General features: G+C 28.5%; 2 protein-coding genes across 6 annotated transcripts in view; one reads left to right on the top strand and one right to left on the bottom strand.

Annotated features, from left to right (window-relative positions):
• The first annotated feature begins 13437 nt into the window (after nucleotides 1–13437).
• Syx17 (syntaxin 17) lies at nucleotides 13438–15792 on the top strand. The gene is made up of 5 exons (XM_083032718.1): nucleotides 13438–13985; nucleotides 14068–14263; nucleotides 14346–14554; nucleotides 14700–14916; nucleotides 15011–15792. Exons 1-5 carry the CDS (start codon nucleotides 13854–13856, stop codon nucleotides 15154–15156), a joined length of 900 nt encoding a protein of 299 aa, XP_082888844.1. The 5' UTR covers nucleotides 13438–13853; the 3' UTR covers nucleotides 15157–15792.
• Nucleotides 15793–16093: 301 nt separating this feature from the next.
• LOC145933172 (puratrophin-1) overlaps nucleotides 16094–21844 on the bottom strand; it is a 322624-nt gene continuing 316873 nt past the window's right edge. For 2 of the 5 annotated variants that reach the window (XM_083032712.1, XM_083032713.1), the window contains exons 13-22: nucleotides 21186–21624; nucleotides 20861–21113; nucleotides 20464–20539; nucleotides 20194–20367; nucleotides 19706–20077; nucleotides 19370–19513; nucleotides 19056–19269; nucleotides 18853–18969; nucleotides 18557–18760; nucleotides 16096–18470 (exon numbers count right to left, since the gene is read on the bottom strand). In XM_083032712.1, the coding sequence (XP_082888838.1) occupies nucleotides 18250–18470; nucleotides 18557–18760; nucleotides 18853–18969; nucleotides 19056–19269; nucleotides 19370–19513; nucleotides 19706–20077; nucleotides 20194–20367; nucleotides 20464–20539; nucleotides 20861–21113; nucleotides 21186–21624 (2214 nt within the window). In that variant the 3' untranslated portion in view covers nucleotides 16096–18249. Of the gene's footprint in view, nucleotides 18471–18556; nucleotides 18761–18852; nucleotides 18970–19055; nucleotides 19270–19369; nucleotides 19514–19705; nucleotides 20078–20193; nucleotides 20368–20463; nucleotides 20540–20860; nucleotides 21114–21185; nucleotides 21625–21844 lie in introns of all 5 variants that reach the window. The other 3 variants (XM_083032711.1, XM_083032714.1, XM_083032715.1) reach the window with 3 other exon arrangements.

Here is a 21844-nt window from a genome sequence, read left to right as displayed (position 1 = left end):
CTAGTTTGTAAGTCGCGGTAGTCTTATGCTTAATATTAGAAAAATTTAGAACGCGCACGCGACGATATTTCTTCTCACAGCAATATTTCAATAACGCCCGCATAAAATATCAATGCATTTTTCCAACACAATCCCTATATTCAATAGGCGTCTATCAGTTTTACGTCGCAAGCGACGTTAAATTTACATTGGTTGAAACCGTCCTGTCTATCTATAAAAGTCATGCGAAAGACTTTGTTCCAAGGAGAAGTCTGACATCGACAACATTTGTTAATATTCGTATCTATCGATGATTGCGAAAGAAGAAAGATATTTCTGCCACAACGCCATTGACAGCCAAATAATATATTACGAAATATTTCATCGATTATCCATATGATGACAAGGTAATAAACGAGGCGATAAAAACGACGTAATAAAAAAAATTAGTCCGGGGGTATTAAAAAATACAAAGTACTGTGCAACACAGATGATGCTCACAACGCAATTAATCATCATAACATGGCAATCCAAAATTTCATAAACTGTGAAACGATCTACGCTTTATGCCATAATTTCCAAATAGGCAAAATTCATTTTAGATGGCAAAATTTGTGCAAATATCAATTCGACAATATAAATGGTTGCTACGTTGAATTTTACATTGTCATTTGAACCAAAATAGTAAAATCGTTGTCAAAAATTCTACAAGTTCCTGCGCTGAAAAATCGAATATTATCCTCAAAATTGATAATTTGTAATGGTAGACTATCGAACTTGTCCTAAGACTACATTTTGTGGAATGTTTTGTTGTATAAGAAATTTATATTTAATTAATTCGTAACATATGTATCTGTATGTAACGTGTGCGTATGTAACGGGATGTGATTTGGCGACCGCAATATCGACAATGGTTACACGATGCAAAATTATACTGGCACAGATGCTGAGAAATATTTGAATAAGTGCAAACATCGTGAAATGTTACCATATGCAGAAGGTAAAGATTAGTTAAATGATCAATGTTTAATTATAACGCTGTTACACTAAAATTTGGCGTCTTCGAGAGCAAGATGGTAGTAAAATTTATTTTACTAAAAGCGAGAGAATTAATTCGGATAGGCTATTACTCTCCAGTTGGATGTAGCACCATTAGCGCCTCACCATGTAACTGTACTAAATTATTCGTGAAACTGTTGCTGACAGTACAAAATAATTATAAAATATATATTTCAATATATATCTCTTTGTTATTATTATATAATTATTAATATTATTAAATAATATTATTATTATTGTGTTCTTGTTATTATAATATTATTATATATTACACAATCAACTTGTGTCCCGTATAAATCACACACACACACACATATTATAAGATGCCGTGCATATAAATAATTATGTGCGCATTTTATTTACGTAATATATTTGCTTACCTATATATTTAACATACATATCTGTAATATATACTTATAATCTATCACAAATGAATAAAGTATACGAAAAATCATTATAAATTAAAATCGTTTTTTTTTTTTTAGTTTGCGATCAATACTATCGATTTGTCTGTAAAATAATTAAAGGAATAAATGCGTAAAAGCGCAGAGAAAAAATAAAAATGTGCCAACACCTTTATGAAAAAGGAAATATTGTGTATGCAATGTGTTCGTCTGCAATCAGATCGGTGCAGATTCCTAATTAAGAATGGATTTCAAAGTAATGAAGAATATAAGCCTACATTGAACAAATGTATTAAGTTTTGTGTAAATGCTTTTAACATTTTTTTGGCAATAAGATCTACTCTGTTATATTTCAACATTTATGAAAATAGAATAACCTCACGTTAATTAAAGTTTATATTACTTTATTATATTTATGTTATTGTATTGAAATAAGTTTTAACTATAAAGTTACGAATTGTATTTATTTTTATATTGTATATACTATTGTGTATTTTGCTAATAATAAAAAAATAAAAGCTTTATTTTTTATGCGTGTGAATATTTTATAATATAATTTTAAATATAATATTATATTAAAAACACAGATAATTTAAATAGGAAATAGTTTCTAACTATTCGTAACTAACATTCGAGCGCTAGACACGTGACTTTGTTATTAAATAATGCTATTTCCGAATTTATATCTAACTTCCACTTTAGAGACTACGAATTTGGACTTCCTAATTAACGAGAACGAGAAGAGACAAAGCGCAATCATCGTTCTAGCATAGATGTCAGATATAATTAATTTCACATATTACAAATACGCGAATCAACTCATAATCAGTGTAGTAATAGTAAATTGAATAGTCATATATCTGGCAATTTAATTTTTCGTGATTTAATTTCTCCTTTATAATTAACTTCTGAATTGAAATTAATATCTGATTGCATTTTAATATAGTCCTATTTAATGTGATTGATGAGCAAGATGACAAATTAATGCTTCTTTAAATTAATAGAAATGATTAAAGAATCTTAAAATGATTTAGCGGTGTATATATTGCGCGCGTGCACCCATGTGAATGTGTATGTGTGTGTAATTAATCTAACAATAAGAATTAAAAAATTTAAAAACTCTTCAAGCAAAGTTGTGTAACATTTTTCAATATATAATATAAAATCGCATAAGAGAGACGAGCAATAAACTTAAGATTAAATAAGAATGATTTTTTACTCATTTCTTAGGTAAATGAGAATGACGGATGGAATATGTGGACGATGTTTAAAACGTTTCTAAACGTCCGGTGGCAAAAGGTCAAAAGATCGAGTATCCAGATAACGGTAATTTGAATGCGGTTGTTTGAAATAAAAGGTCACGCAAAAGCAGAACAAAACGGATCTCTGTGTACAGACGACGTATAGCGACTAATGGAAGGCAGAGAAATCACGGGAAGAGGAAGAAGCATAGGGAACGGGAAATCAAGGGAGAGAGGAAGGATGAGATGTGGATGGAAGGAAGGGAGACAAAGGAACCGGGGGTGGGTGGCGAAGCGACAGAAGAGAAGACTCGATTACACGTCACCAGCAGCCCGGAGCCTATTTGGTCGCAATCGGTTTTTCATTACCAAAAGCCTCACCGGCTTTATACCAAATTGTACATTCGCGGCGACCCTTGTAAAACTCATCGAGATCTCACGGACGCACGAGCATTGAAATTCCAGGATGACGCATAATTGATCACCTCTTAATATATACATAAATTTCTCAATTACTGCCTGTAACTTCAGTCAAATACGAAATAAAGAAACGTGAATTTCAAGTGCTGCTCACGTCAAATCTTCAATTTGTAAAAACAAATTATGTAAAATTAAATTATGTATTAGAAATGTGTAATGCGCGGTAAATATATCGTAACTATATATATTAATATATATGGATTGCTTTTATGAAACCTTTTTATATATTTTTTCATAATTTATATATATATTAGAACAACACAAGCGCGCTACGCTATTCCTCAATCCTTTTCTAAAAAAGTCCTTTTCTAAAAAAGATATGTAAAGTCGATACTCGCATATATCGAAGTTTATTGTTGTCGCTTTTCCGCGATGCTCATTGTCTGTCAAGATTCACGTTGTGCGTTATATTCGTAGCATCGAGAGGCTGTCATCGCGAGAGTTAACAGTTTGACAGTTTGTTCAAAATAAAATAAAATAATGATATTAGTATTAAATAATAAATTATAATACTTTAAACTCAATTAATATTTTTGACAGTTATTAGCTGATTTCTGTCAAAAAATATTAATCGCGGATAAAGTATTATAACATATTATTTAAAACATATTATTTTATTTAATTTTATTTTGAACAAATTGTTAAACTACTAATCCTCGCGATAACAGCCTCTCGATGCTATGAATATAACGCACAATGCGAATCGAAACAGTCAATCAGCATCGCGGAAAAGATGCAACAATACTTGCGAGAATCGACTTAATATGCCTTTTTTAGAAAGGGTGTTACAATATTTTTAATTCGATTAATATTTTTGACAATTACCAGCTGATTTTTGTCAAAAAATATTAATCGCGAATAAGATATTATATAACATATTATTTAAAATGTTACTATTTTAATATTTTCAACATATTATATACACCTCCATATTACCGCTATAGAAATGTTAATAAAATAACAATTTCTCACTCACCGATACGTATAATAATGGAGTTGTAGTACACAGCACACATTGATCTGAAAACAAAATATTCAAATTATGTATATACATATATGTGTGTCGAATATCTCATAAACAATGCAGTTTAGAAAAAAAGTTTTTATTTGCATACCTCACAGTTGCCCCGCTGTCACCCGATGCCTCCCTGGGCCTCCTCGTCCTCTTTTGGTCCATGGTAGCACTCACGGCACTCGCGAAAACACGAATAATTACGATTCCGACATCTTACACGGCACTCTCGACATACAAAACTTTACACAGTACTCCCGACGCGCGACACTTTACACGGCACTCCCGGACACGACGCGGCGACGCGTGAATCGCACTGTGTATCGCAATGCTGTAACAAATAAAATACACACATATATTAGAATAATCTTATTATTTCGCGTTATAAGATACACAATATAAATATAAATATGTAAGCTAGAATATAATTAATTTGCTAATTAATTTTCAACATATGTTTTAAATAATATGTTATATTTTAAACTCGATTATAATATTTTTGACAGTTATCAGCTGATTTCTGTCAAAAAATATTAATGGAGGATAAGGTATTATAAATTATAACATATTATTTACAACATATTACTATTTTAATTTTTATAACATATGTATTATTATTTTAAAATTTAATTAGCAAATTTTCACTTTATTAATATTTTTGACAGAAATGAGCTGATTAAAGAAGCATTAATTTGCTAATTAATTTTTAAAATAATAATATGTTATAAAAATTAAAATAATATAATATGTTATAATACTTTTAAACTCGATTAATATTTTTGATAGTTATCAGCTGATTTCTGTCAAAAAATATTAATCGAAAATAAGGTATTATAACATATTATTTACAACATATTACTATTTTAATTTTTATAACATATTTTGATATAAAATAATGTAATAAATGTAAGTAGTATAGGACAACGAAAGTAGTATAAATCGATAAAATAATACAAGTTAAAATTTATAATAATAAATAATAAACAATATTAATTAATTTGGACATCATAATTAAAGGCTTAAATGTAAAACAATGATATAAAATAATGGTGTAGTAAATGTAAGTAGTATAGGTCAATGAAAGTAATAAATGTAAGTAGTATAAGTCAATGAAAGCAGTAAATGTAAGTAGTATAGGTAAACGAAAGTAATAAATGTAAGTAGTATAAGTCAATGAAAGCAGTAAATATAAGTAGTATAGGTCAATGAAAGTAGTGTAGATCAATTAAAGTAATAAGTCAATTAAACTCTACAAGTTTATATATATAATAATAAGTAATAAGCAATATTAATTAATTTTGACATCATAAATTAAAAAGTTAAATGCAAAATGGTGACATAAAATAATGTAGTAAATGTAAGTAGTATAGGTCAATGAAAGTAGTGTAGATCAATAAAAGTGATATAAATTAATAAAAATACTATCAATCAATATATATATGAATAAATAATAAGCAATATTAATTAATTTGGACATCATAAATTAAAAAGTTAAATGCAAAATTGTGATAAAAAATAATGTAGTAAATGTAAGTAGTATAGGTCAACGAAAGTAATATAAATCGATAAAATATTACAAGTTAAAATTTATAATAATAAATAATAAGCAATATTAATTAATTTAAACATTATGAATTAAAAAGTTAAATGCAAAATGGTGATATAAAATAATGTAGTAAATGTAAGTAGTATAGGTCAATGAAAGTAGTGTACATCAATGAAAGTGATATAAATTAATAAAAATACTATCAATCAATACATATAATAATAAATAATAAGCAATATTAATTAATTTGGACATCATGAATTAAAAAGTTAAATGCAAAATGGTGACAAAATAATGTAGTAAATGTAAGTAGTATAGACAATGAAAGTAGTAAACGTAAGTAGTATAGGTCAATGAAAATAGTGTAGATCAATTAAAGTAATATAAGTCAATAAAAACTTTACAAGTTAATATATATAATAATAAGTAATAAGCAATATTAATTAATTTTGACATCATAAATTAAAAAGTTAAATGCAAAATGGTGACATAAAATAATGTAGTAAATGTAAGTAGTATAGGTCAATGAAAGTAGTGTAGATCAATAAAAGTGATATAAATTAATAAAAATACTATCAATCAATATATATATGAATAAATAATAAGCAATATTAATTAATTTGGACATCATAAATTAAAAAGTTAAATGCAAAATTGTGATAAAAAATAATGTAGTAAATGTAAGTAGTATAGGTCAACGAAAGTAATATAAATCGATAAAATATTACAAGTTAAAATTTATAATAATAAATAATAAGCAATATTAATTAATTTAAACATTATGAATTAAAAAGTTAAATGCAAAATGGTGATATAAAATAATGTAGTAAATGTAAGTAGTATAGGTCAATGAAAGTAGTGTACATCAATGAAAGTGATATAAATTAATAAAAATACTATCAATCAATACATATAGTAATAAATAATAAGCAATATTAATTAATTTGGACATCATGAATTAAAAAGTTAAATGCAAAATAGTGACATAAAATAATGTAGTAAATGTAAGTAGTATAGGTCAATGAAAGTAGTGTAGATCAATAAAACTGATATAAATTAATAAAAATACTATCAATCAATACATATAATAATAAATAATAAGCAATATTAATTAATTTGGACATCATGAATTAAAAAGTTAAATGCAAAATGGTGACATAAAATAATGTAGTAAATGTAAGTAGTATAGGTCAATGAAAGTAGTGTACATCAATGAAAGTGATATAAATTAATAAAAATACTATCAATCAATACATATAATAATAAGTAATAAGCAATATTAATTAATTTTGACATCATAAATTAAAAAGTTAAATGCAAAATGGTGACATAAAATAATGTAGTAAATGTAAGTAGTATAGGTCAATGAAAGTAGTGTAGATCAATAAAAGTGATATAAATGAATAAAAATACTATCAATCAATACATATAATAATAAATAATAAGCAATATTAATTAATTTGGACATCATGAATTAAAAAGTTAAATGCAAAATGGTGACATAAAATAATGTAGTAAATGTAAGTAGTATAGGTCAATAAAAGTAGTGTAGATCAATGAAAGTGATATAAATTAATAAAAAAACTATCAATTAATACATACACTGGCGGGTCCTGGGGGGGGGGGGGGGTAAAACCCTTGCAAATTAAAAGAAACTGTTTTGCTAAATTTGTTTAAAAAAAATAAACAAAAGAAAAACAAACATTAAAAAGCTATCGACGTCAGGATCCGCTAGTGTATATATATAAGTATAAGATACACTGTAATTTATACTCATTACGCATTCAAGGAGTTAAGTATAGATTAAGTCAGACATAGGACGAAATGATGAGATAATTTTATTGCACGAAAATATGTAGGTGAAATTCTTTATATCTATATAATATATATGTATATAATATATATTATATAGATACAAAGAATTTCGCCTAATTATTTTCGTACAACAAAATTATCTCATCATTTCGTCCTATGTCTGACTTAATCTATACTTAATTCCTTGAATGCGTAATGAGTATAATTTACAGTGTATCTTATGCATACATATTGTATATATTATATAGATGTAAAGAATTTTGCCTTATTATTTTTGTGCAACGAAATTATCTCATCATTTCGTCTTATGTCTGATTTAATCTATTCTTAACTCCTTGAATGCGTAATGAGTATAATTTACAGTGTATCTTATACATACATATTGTATATATTATATAGATATAAAGAATTTCGCCTAATTATTTTTGTGCAACGAAATTATCTCATCATTTCGTCGTATGTCTGACTTAATCTAAACTTAACTCCTTGAATGCGTAATGAGTATAATTTACAGTGTATCTTATACATACATATTGTATATATCATATATATATAAAGAATTTTGCTTAATTATTTTCGTGTATGAAATTATCTCATTATTTCATTCTATGTGTGACTTAATCTATTCTTAACTCCTTGAATACGTAATGAGTATAATTTACAGTGTATTTTATACTTTTATATATATATATTTTATATATATTTTTTATATATATTTTTTATATATATATATTATATATATATATATATATATAAAAGTATAAAATACACTGTAAATTATACTCATTAGGCATTCAAGGAATTAAGTATAGATTAAGTTAGACATACGACGAAATGATGAGATAATTTCGTTGCATGAAAATAATTAAGCAAAATTCTTTATATCTATATAATATACATATATATATATATATATATATATAAAAGTATAAGATACACTGGAAATTATACTCATTACGCATTCAAGGAGTTAAGTTTAGATTAAGTCAGACATAAGACGAAATGATGAGATAATTTCGTTGCACGAAAATAATTAGGCGAAATTCTTTATATCTATATAATATATACAATATGTATGTATAAGATACACTGGAAATTATACTCATTACGCATTCAAGGAGTTAAGTTTAGATTAAGTCAGACATACGACGAAATGATGATAATTTCGTTGCACGAAAATAATTAGGCGAAATTCTTTATATCTATATAATATATACAATATGTATGTATAAGATACATTGTAAATTATACTCATTACGCATTCAAGGAGTTAAGTATAGATTAAGTCAGACATAGGACGAAATAATGAGATAATTTCGTTGCATGAAAATAATTAGGCGAGAAATTCTTTATATCTATATAATATATATATATATATATATATATATATATATACACTGGCGGATCCTGGGGGGTTAAACCCCCCCCCCCCTTGCAAATTAAAAGAAACAGTTTCGCTGAATTTGTTTAAAATATATAAATAAAGAAAAACAAACATTAAAGAGCTATCGACGTCGTTGATCCTGGAATAAAAGCTAATCATGAAACCAAAAATATTAAATAAAATAATTTTGCAAACCCCCCCCCCCATTATCGACGTCAGGATCCGCTAGTGAATACATATAATAATAAATAATAAGCAATATTAATTAATTTGGACATCATGAATTAAAAAGTTAAATGCAAAATGGTGACATAAAATAATGTAGTAAATGTAAGTAGTATAGGTAAATGAAAGTAGTGTAGATCGATGAAAGTAATATAAGTCAATAAAAATACTATCAATCAATAAATATAATAATAAATAATAAGCAATATTAATTAATTTTGACATCATAAATTAAAAAGTTAAATGCAAAATGGTGACATAAAATAATGTAATAAATGTAAGTAGTACAGGTCAATGAAAATAGTGTAGACTGATGAAAGTAATATAAGTCAATAAAAATACTATCAATCAATAAATATAATAATAAATAATAAGCAATATTAATTAATTTAGACATTATGAATTAAAAAGTTAAATGCAAAATGGTGATATAAAATAATGTAGTAAATGTAAGTAGTGTAGATCAATGAAAGTGATTTAAATTAATAAAAATACTATCAATCAATAAATATAATAATAAATAATAAGCAATATTAATTAATTTTGACATCATAAATTTAAAAGTTAAATGCAAAATGGTGACAAAATAATGTAGTAAATGTAAATAGTGTAGATCAATGAAAGTGATTTAAATTAATAAAAATACTATCAATCAATACATATAATAATAAATAATAAGCAATATTAATTAATTTGGACATTATAAATTAAAAAGTTAAATGCAAAATGGTGATATAAAATAATGTAATAAATGTAAGTAGTATAGATCAATGAAAGTAGTGTAGATCGATGAAAGTAATACAAGTCAATAAAAATACTATAAATCAATAAATATATTAATAAATAATAAGCAATATTAATTAATTTTTATTTAATTATATTTCATTAAAGAGATTTGACGGGTCGCGTTTTCGTCGGGCAGAAGTTCCGTAGTAATTGCAACAGTTTCAACTATGTCGGATGCAACTGGTGTTGCGTTTATAATTTACCACGCGCATACGCGAATCGGTTGCCATATATGCGTGCTATGGTCTACCGCTAAGTTTCAGCCGATTGATTTTCTCTAAGAATCTCATTAGCTTGATAAAATTAATTAGATAATTAACGCTTCATTGATATTTTTGAGTTATTAATAATAAAATTTTTAAAGATATAGAATCGTTTGCCAAATCAAATTCATTTTTTAAATTCATTTTTTACCTTTCAAATTCACCTTTCAATTACGAAAAAATTTGCTAAAAAATGACATAAAAATAAAAGACATTGTTTATGATAAGAGAAATTATAATTTGCAAGGTTGAAACATTTTTAAAGATATAGAATCATTTGTCAAGCAAAATTCATTTTTTAAATTTACATTTCATCTTTCAAATTCACCTTTCAATTACAACAAAATTTGCTGAAAAAAATCATGTAAAGTAAAAGACATTTTTTATGGTAAGAGAAATTATAATTTACAAAGTTAAAAAAAATTTTTAATATAAAATTATTTATCAAGCAAAATTAACCTTTCAATTACGATAGCTAAAAAAAGCATATAAAAGTAAAAAACATTTTATAATAAGTGAAATTATATTTTACAAGATTAAAAAATTTTTAAAGATATAAAATCATTTGCCAGGTGAAATTCACCTTTTACCTTTCAATTACGATATTTATAACAAAATGTATTTTTTAATTTAAGTAGCACATAAGTTTTTAGTTTTAATTTTTAGTTTTAATCAGCTGATATTTGTCAAAAAATATTAATAAAGCGTTAATTTAGTAATTAAATTTAAAAATAATAATTTCCTATAAAATTAAAATAGTAATACGCTTTTAATAATATGTTATAATGCCTTATTTGTGATTAATATCTTTTGGCAGAAATATAGCTGATAACTGTCAAAAAATATTAATCGAGTTTGAAGTACTGTAACATTTTATGTAAAACATATTATTTTAATTTTTATAACATAATATTACTTTAAAATTTAAGTAGCAAATTAACGCTTTAATCGGCTGATTAATTTGCTAATTAAATTTTAAAATAATAATATAAAAATTAAAATAATAATATGTTTTAAATAAAATATTATAATACCTTAAACTCGATTAAAATTTTTGACAATTATCAGCTAATTTCTGTCAAAAAATATTAATCGCGGATAAAGTATTATAACATATTATATTACTTACAAAATATTATTATTTTAATTATAATAAAATGTAAATAATAAAATAATATAAATAATAATTTTATATAATTTATATTTTTCGCAGATTTTTTTTTATTCTATTGCATATCTATTGCATATCGCAGATTTGTGGAAATAGATTATAATAGTTTCTAAAAATGTTGCAAAAAGTGCAAAGGGCTAATCCGTATTAAAATATTGAAAACATTGAAAAATAACGATATATGTATAACCATTACATATACCTATGCATATATACATACATACACACATATATGCACATATACATATATACATAAATACATATATATATTTTTATATTTAGGACGACAAAACTTTATGTATGATTGTTTCATTTCATTTTAAGACATTGCAATTTAAAGTTTTTTAATATCTGAATATGAAATTTGTATGTTATGTATATTAAAAATAATCTCAACTTATTGTTAGAATCATGACGCAGGTTTGAATATGATAAAATATAAAAGAATATACTATATATTATAATATATATATAAGTATTACGACTAAAATTCTTTTACTAAAAATGCTTTGTAAGCTAAAAATGACACTATTGCAATTTAAACGTTATTATTTAAACATTATTACTATTATTATTACAAATTAAATATAAGCTATGTATGCAATGTATATCAATAAAAAATGCTTAAGCATCTCACAAATTAATATATATTTTGAATTTAAGTTAAGTATTAATTATGTATCTTTTATTTTATATACATATATGTGTGTGTATATATATATATAATGCAAATATATGTTGAATTGTCAGCAATATTAAATATATTAATTTCTAATTATTATACACCTTAATCATCTTAAATACCTTAATTTGTTCGATCCATATTTTTACTGCTCCACTGCAATGTACGACGTGAAGAGAGAATGTCACAAAGCACAAATAATTTTCGCGTTAATCGACGAAAGATCAAATATACGTTACGATGAACGACATTGCAAATTACGCGCATAAATGATTGTTTACTTATAATACTTATAATACTCACGCGCACACCACCACATCGCGTACATTTGTACAACAACCGTATACGACAATTTACTCGACATTACCGAATGTTTATATATATACAGAAAATTTCTTTTTTAACGCGAAAACCGTGGAAATCGTTTGTACGTGCGGACACGATAACGAACGCGAAACGTAATGAAGGTTGGCGCCAATGACCGCGCATGCGACAACGACCCCTGCGCCCCCGCATGTGCAATATTCAGCATCGTTTTCTAACCTGTTAATTAGAAAAAGAAAAATATGTTTATGTATCCTTTATTTAATATACATGCGTGTATGTAATATATATATATGTATTATATATAATATACATATATATACATACATATATACATAATATATATGTATATATGTGTATGTATATATATAGAATGCAAATACATGTTCAATTGTCAGCGATATTAAACATTAATTTCTAATTATTATATAATACTCACGCATGTATCAGCACATCGGGCATACTGATTAACTGATTAAGAACTCGTAGAACAACCGTACGACGTTTTATTCGACATTACCGAACGTTTATATATGCACACAATTTGATGTTTAATTATCGAAAACCGTGGAAATCGTTTGCATGCGCGGTGGACACGACACACGTACGAAACGTAGTGAATGTAGCGCGATGATCGCGCATGCTGCGACGACCGCGCATGCGCAATATTCAGCAACATGTTCCGCTAATTATAAAAAGAAAAATATTTTATTATTACATTATTATTATCTTTGAAATTGTATCATGCTATTTAATATTTTATTTGGCATTTATTTATACAAATAAAATGAGTGATAAACATAAATATGCGAAGCGCATTTAAATACATATAAAATGTTATTTTAACATATTTTTGAATGCACTATCTTTTATTTATATTTTAATTTAATAATAATTTTAATCTAAAATGTATTAATAAAAGCCTCGTTTAATACGGCTGTCTGCATCTATTTTAAAACTGAGAATTGCGTAGTCACCTTATTCTACACTGCTGGTAAAGTCATCATTTGTATTATATCTATAAATTGTGAATCAGCAATATTGTCTGTGTGTGGATTAATACTGATTTAATTATATATTTCATTAATTGTGTGCACGTACTTTTTTTATTGCAGCACATGTATTAGAAACATCAATATGCTACTGTAGATGGCAATAGCATCACATTTATACAGCTGTGTTTGTGTCGTGTGTTTATATTCAACAACAGCTGTTCGTTTATTTTGGACAGAGACAGAATGTGTATAAAATTAGTGAAGTAATAAAACGCCATTAGTGAATAATCGTATTTCGTTATTAACTAATTTCATTTATCGTGAGAAACTTGTGTAATGAGAATTAGGAGGGTTCAGGTGAAACTTACAATTAGACATGTATAAAGAGTGAACTTTGAGATTGAGATTTTTTTTTTTCTTATCACAAAGATATAAATTACGTAGAACTCTATAAACGAGCAAATATTAACAAAGAGTCTCGTCAGCCATGTCAGCCTTATCAGAGAATATTACAATCAAGCAACCTATAAGACGTTTGGAAATTCAAATTAATAACTTCAATGTTGCTATTCCGCACCATGTAGATTTATTAAAGCGACACAAGACCAACATTAAAAAAGTAAGTATACATATATATCAATTTTATATTTTTTTCATATTAAAATATTTTAAATATATATAAACAAATTATATCTCTGCAGTATCAAAATCAACACGATTGGGAACGGATACGGAAAGAACATATAAATGTCTCTCGTATTATTAAGCAATTGAAGGAGTTATTGTATCAAATGGAAACTCTCAGAGCGCAAGTTCTTGATGTTGATATTGATAAATTTGATAAATTGACAATACATGCACGGTCTAGCATCATGCGCGCAATTGAGGAATATTTAGGTAAGGAACATATAATACTCTCTCTCAATTTTGATTAACATAAAATTCTAAGAATTAATATAGATATAAATATCAATTGCAGAGATGGAATTAGATGCATCGAAATTGTCACCCAAATCATCAAAGAATGAAAATGAAGAGACAGAATATCCATTTGATGATAATGATATTCAATTGCAAATAGAAGAAGATTTACAACATCAGCAAACATGTCTACAAGTCTGGAATTGTCTGCAAGAGGAAATACAGCAATTACATGAGCTCTTTGCTGAATTTAATAAAATTGTACATGTAAGGATATAATTTCAATTTTGGAGATTTACATATTATAATTTAAGAAAATAGCTCTTAAATTTTTCCTTACTTTAGCTTTTAAAAACAGAAAAAGTATTCTATACTTTATTACATATATATATATATATTTTTTTACAAATAGGATCAGAAAGAAATGGTGGACAATATGGAAGAAAATATTGAAGAAACTCAAATAAATGTGAATGAAGGTAAAAGATATCTACAAGCAGCCTCTAAATATAAAGTCGCTGCGTATCCTATAGCAGGCGCTATGTTAGGTACATGTATCGGAGGACCAATAGGTTTACTAGCTGGAATGAAAATTGGTGGTCTTGCTGCTCTAAGCTGTGGTATTTTAGGTAAGTATTATATAAATTTATATAAAATTAATAGGATATTAAATTTTAATTTTTTAAAATTACACAAGATAGATAATGGATATTATCTCTTTAGGGTTTACAGGTGGATCATTATTAAAAAAGAAACAGATAGAATCACGAAAAGAAATATGTGCAAGTACATCAGCAATTAATCTCCAAAGTGTTAAGAAATCTGCCTCTTGTCCTGATAATTTAAAAGAAGATAAAAAACATTCATGACAGAACATGACTTTGTCAACATGCGATGTAATCAGTTTTAAACATAAAAAAAAATGTACTGTTATATAATTTTAAATTGCTAAGAGATATTTGCACATTTTTCTATTTCTAGTAAATATATTTTTATTTGTACATAAATACTGTGCAATCTTACAAAGTTACATAGTTCAAGAAATTTTTTGGAGAGAAATCTTTTAACACTTTTACTATTTATAATTTTATATACTTAAAAAATATTGACTCTAGTCTATCTATCTTAAATCTTATTGAACCTACAATTGGCTATCTAATCTGTGAATTAATCTTTATTAGAATATGTATGGTCTATTTAGCAATATGTTCGTAGAAATTTAATATAATCACACATGGCCAAAATCAGATTAAGGATAAGTACGTATCTCTTTTATAAAGCAATGACTTTTTTGTATGCCTTTCGCGTGCCTTGTAAATTATTAAAGATGTACTTTTTAAAGTTGCTTGTAATTGCTTATCTATAAATATTAATATAATTATAGCTGCATTTCTAAATAAAACTTAACACACATTATATATATGTATTATGCACATTTAAAGCGATTAAATTAACAAAAATTAAACTTTTGTGGTATTGTATATTTTACATTTTAAATACATAGAACTGGATTGTTTTAAAGGATATCATTTTTTTCACTTATTAAATCAAGATATAAAATACAAAATATAAAAACATCTTACATTAATCAAACTACAAATTGTTAAACTATTTATAAATACTTTAATATATAAGATATATGATACGCATATAATAATCGATCAAAACTACTAAAAGTAATATGTAGAAATATGTATATAAGATGTGGGATAATATTTTAAAAAGATTTGAATTCTCTACAAAAGGCACCCAATACAGTATATTTAGCAAGTAATAAAATACATCGGTGTTAGACAATAGTACAATACTGAAATAATTGTGTTATTAAAGGTAATATATACATTTTATTCTCATAATGGAAATATTTAATTCTAAAGACTAAAGAGCGTTCTACTTAAAAAAATATTAATAAATATCTAAAAACGTGTATAATATTAAGTGACTATCGGCATATTTTCTTATATAAGGTACTATTTTGTTATTGTTATTCCAACATCCCTTCCATTCAAAAGCAACACCAAACACATTCACAGACTTGTGGAAAATAGAAATTGTTTACTTTTGTTTAGTTTTACTTTCGAAGATCGGGATGCTCAGCCAGGTGCACCGATGTATAGCATATTCATGTCATAATTTAAATTCATGTAAACGCAATTGATTTACTTCTGATTGAAAATTATTGTAAAATTGCGATCAAATAGAATTTATAATAAAATAGGGTGCATCGGACTGTGCCAAAATTCTTCGTAACACTCTATGATCTACATCTACACTTCTAAATACTTGAGACTTTTGTCCTCACACAAAAAGATAATAAAATAAAGTTTGGTCAGCATCTATATAAGGTATATACTTACAATACCTTGACAGACCTTGGCAATATGGATGGCTAATTAATCGATTTACTTGGAAGCAAAGTAACAATGCAGAATCACATATTGGCGAACAGCTATTATTTCAATGTCGCATTTATTCAAATTAAAAGAATTAGATGACTATAAAGATTCACAAAATTGATTTCTTTTTTTTTCCTTTATGGAATATAATTTCTTCTAAAATTGCTTAAAATTGCAAGTTATATAGTTGTTTTTAACAATAACATGTATTATACTTACAAGGCGGATATCTCTCCGGCTAGCCATTATTGCAGATAAGAAATCACGAGCAATTCTGCATAGTTTAACTAATCGATTTATTAATAAAGACATTGGAATATGGAGTGTGGATTGTCTTAAGGTAAGCTTACCATTTTAATTGACCTTAAGCTCTTCCAAAACATTTATCCACACTTATATATTAAAATAACTTTATTCTTAAAACATAATAGAATACTCTGTAACAGAAATTTGGCTTTTGAGTACAGGCCAGAGTTAGATTTACATTTATGACGGATAATAAAAGATTTTACAAATGACTGACATAAAAAGAATATATAATATTATATATATATAATCTGGAAATAATATATAGACTATTGGTTACATTACTTGTGGCTACACATTGTATATAAACCTTTGATATTACATTATATTACAAATTAGTATGTATATGTGCGCATTGATTTGACACACATTCCTGAACATATAATCCACAATCAAAACTGTTAGATTCATTATCGAGATAGCATGACAATTAAGGAAAATATATATTTTTTTCAACTTGTATACGATTCGCGCATAAGATCATATATTTTCCTTAATACAGTAAACGCGAACACAATGTGGAGTTAAAGTATTATATTTATCAACTATAAATATAAATAAAAGTGTATAAAATTGTCATATAAGTTATCGGGGAAGATTCACAAAATTTTCCACCGCCGTAATCAGGAATGCCAATGTAAATGAGAATAGCGACCCGTGCATATCATTTATAGTATTATAGCATACCTCGATATAATCGTACATTTGATAGAACATATCTATCTAGCATCGTGTCTTGAGCACGTTGATAAAAATTAATGAGACGGAATAAGAAAATACATGTTGCTATTACTTCAGAGAAACCAGTTATCAGTTGCTTCATAAGTAATAGCTCAATAGCTATATGATCATATAGATCTGTGAATTTCGAAGTGTATCAAAAGATAGATTTACAGAAACAGATTCACTTGAAAGTTAAATGTTAAAATTCAGTACCATTTCTGTAACTATAGGATAATATAATCTACATTTATATGTAATGCGATTACAAGTTCTGTAGCTGGGCACACGTGTTAAGCGTAATGCGGCGACCTATCGAATTGCATGCGGCGTTATATTCTTTCTTTTACGGCGCATTAAACTATAAGTTGCTCACAAGAATGTGATGTATTCAATAGTACACGTGCAACGATATTACCTCATTGTACTTAATTAAATATGTCACGACGATGCGTTACGTCTTTGTAATCATAACACAAACTTGCAAGTGAATCAATTATAGTCGCCTTTTCGCAATATTCTCTATATATTGAGAAAGGTTCATAGATTAATGGACATGTCTTGGTCATAAGATGTGAGATTCGTGTCTGTCGAAGAAGCCGGGGTAACTGTTGCCGCCGTTCCGCTAGTTGGCGATTGCAGAGGGGTCGAAGTCGTAGGTAAAGACGTAGGACTTTCCAAGGTTGAATTCCAAGGACTTCTTTCGGTGCTGTCGCCTCCGTCATCCGACACGATGGAGATATCAGCGATAATACCGCTTTCTATAAGATAAATATTAGCATTATAAATCGATATCGGTCTCAAATTTCTTTTTAAAAAATTACTGCAATCGAAGCGTAATACTCACCAACGCTACACTGACTGTTCAGTGTAGTACTACGATGATGCGGTCGTGGACTTGTATCTAATCCAAGATTAAGCGTTGTAGGAGGACCGCTGCTTCCACCGCTGCTCGAGGATGAACTAACGGAAATTACGCTGTGCGGTCTTCTGCTGCAGCGACTGGAGTCCTCCGCCATTGACACCGCTATAGAGTTTCTAAATCTGGGCGCTGTGCGAGCAAAATTCAAATTTTCATCTCAATATTCGAGATCATCGACATAAACGAATATATTCGATAGCCCGCAAATTTGTCATACTTACTCTTAGAGAGTTGAGCTACACTGATAGAACGATCGTTAATCTGATCTGCGCTAGGCCTTATATCTAAACACGGTTTATTCCCAATGCCCATGCTCGACATCTCCGCCAGGCGCACTTCTAAAAACGTCAAACATCATCGAGTGTAATTCGCTGTCACAATTCTTTTTTTTTTCAAGATTGACGAAACAAAGATAGCAAATTACCTCTGTTTTTAAGCGCCTGTTTCCACAAAAGGTTGCTAAGCTCCTCGGACCAGGCTTTCTTGATGTCTTCACTTGCGCACTGCAGCGTATATGTATCGCCCGGTTTTCTTTTACGGAACCAGATCTCGAATTTTGTGGGCGAATCCGCGATAACGGCGGTCATACCAATGTCCGTCGTTTTAATGCTATGTTTATATATGTAAATATCAAGGTTCTGAAAAAAAAAGTATATATACATAAGTAATATTTAATAAAATAAGATAAAAACATATATGCGTATAATTAAATACGAAGCGACATTCACAAAATTTTACCTTTCTATCAGGGAATCTTCTTGCCTTACTGAAGAGTATAAGATCTTCGAACAAAAATACTTGTCGCAGGCACTTCTTGCCTTTTCCTTGCCAGACTAAAAACTCGTTTTGCCGCAATAATCTGCCTTGTTCTTTTACGTTTACCTACGAAATAATGTTACACAACTTATATATATATATATATATACGTAGATTTAAGAACATAATATATTATATTATTTATGAAAATCATAATTAAAACATATATGAGAGCGAGACATTCATTTAATTATTAAATTAGATAATTAATTTTATTAATTTCCTTATGTTTTAATTATATAAACAATTTTAACGTACGTCACAATCGCGAAGCGAATCCATTGCCAAAAGATCATTTCCATGTCGAAGTTGAAATCGCACCATTTGCTCAGCAGCCCTTAAATCCAATTCACCTTCGACTATCGGTTTCATACTATCTTCTTTTTCTTCCTTCTCATCTTTACCGGACAATTGTTCCGATAGATCTGTGCCGGCTTTAACTAGCTGCTGAAGTAGCAAAGCATATTTTCCCATCCGTTGGACTGGTTTCAATAAATAGCTAGCCAAGTCCATTTTATCCCCCAACTCTAGTTGCTTCTGTTTGAAGAAACTTGTGCCGTATTCCGCCATCAGTGAATCCGAATTTGGTTTGTTTTTATTGTACAAGGCGTAAAGATAAAACTTTTTCTCCTGCATTAAAATATTCATATATATTAATTAACATATTAAAATATTTATAAGACATTTTAGATACAGTGTCTCTTTGATATTTTACAACTGTCAAGAATTGATATAATTATACTCACGTGTCTGAGAAAACATTGTCCCACAAGCATAGGCGATTGCTCGCATTGCTCTAGTTCACGTAGAAAGTGTTGACTGTGAAATTCGTATATCTTCTCGACATTCCCGAAGATTACGTTTCTTTGTCCTCTAAGAGCCTGCGGAATGTCCTCTCGCACGAGTTCCGGGATATAGTTCTTCGCAAGAAAATTCAAACGTGTTATTACTCAGTATACGCGAGGATAAATAATAAAATTATGAATAAACTTTAATGATGTACACATGACAATTACCTCTATTATGTACTCGAGTGACTTCACGTAGTCTCGTTCAGTCTGTATCATCTCCCTCATTATGAGCAGTATTGTTCTGCAAGGTGAAATTCTTCATTAATGGCGCCGTATAATAATGAGTACGATGGCATAAAGTAAATTAAATTATGGAAGAACAATGAATCGTTATTTCAATGATATAGTAGTGAAATGTCACCGTAAGACATTACGTGCTTAATAATTTTATCATTCTATTAACGATTAATACGAGATATTTTTATTCTCAATTAGTTTTTATTTATATTTTTATACGCATCGAAAATTAATATATTAATATATAATTTAAAATGCGAATAACAAAAACATAAATCCATTTATTATTAAAAATATAGTGATATGTGATATGTGAATATCATACTTTTTCGCCTTCATTCCTGGCGCGATGCTGGCTGATCTGTGAAGATGCGAATTCACCGGTGGCTTAACCAGCCTCCTCGGAGCCGGGCTTCGCGGAGGTGTTCGTGGTGGCGAGCAGTCCAAAAGTTGCTCAGCACTTTCCCGAAGTTCGGCGATGTTATCCAGCACCGGTCGACCACCGCTGCCAGCTGATCCGACACTTTCCATCGGACAAGCGTAAGAAGAGCTGCTGTCACTATCATCCCAGGATGTCCCTGGAGAACATGTGTAATTCCAAATTATATATATATTTTTTTGCAACGATCGTAAGGAAGAAGGAATCTTACTTTTTGCTAAAGTATCATCCCAGGAGGTCGACTCGGAAGCAGCGAAGGACCTTCTTCTCGCGGGACTTCCCGGGGCGGACCTAGCGATTTCAAGGGCTTCCACGCATTTGTTTCGCGCGATACGACATTGCTCCAAGAGAACTTCGTTACCGAGCTTCTCTGCCAGAGCTATCATCTCGGTGAAGTGTTCGGGTGGCAGAGGCGGCCTCGCCATCAAGAATTGCTGGGATCTCCTCTCGCTTGCTAGACGAGCCTCCTGCGCCCATTCGTAGGCGCGATCCTGAAGGAGACAGCATCTCGACGTGTCCTCCAAGTACTCCCGCCTATCTTCCAAGCGAGAGCCGAATCCTCGTAGATGCTGCTTCAAGGATCTCGCGAGCTCGCGAAGTCCGCTCGCGCTCGCCGCCTCAGCAAGGTCGCTTCCCTTGTCCAGGTGTCTCTGTAACACGAAGAGAGAGATACAAATCAGTGATGAATAGGTATACTTGTAGTTTCGATCGTAATCTGTGAGCACGAACATTAGTCCGATAAATTCGTGTAATTTCTTGCATCGCTTCTCAACAAAGCTCCGTCTGAAGCTCTATCTAGAATTTCATTTAAAATTTTGCAATAGGCTATAACGGAAGTCAACCGAATATTTCATCCACCAGCTCATAACG

This window comes from Prenolepis imparis, unplaced genomic scaffold (genome assembly GCF_030444845.1).
Source record: "Prenolepis imparis isolate NDT839.2.m4 unplaced genomic scaffold, iyPreImpa1.0 SCAF_2, whole genome shotgun sequence".
In the NCBI taxonomy this organism is placed as follows: Eukaryota; Metazoa; Arthropoda; class Insecta; order Hymenoptera; family Formicidae; genus Prenolepis; species Prenolepis imparis.
This window is presented reverse-complemented; position numbering and strand designations above follow the sequence as displayed.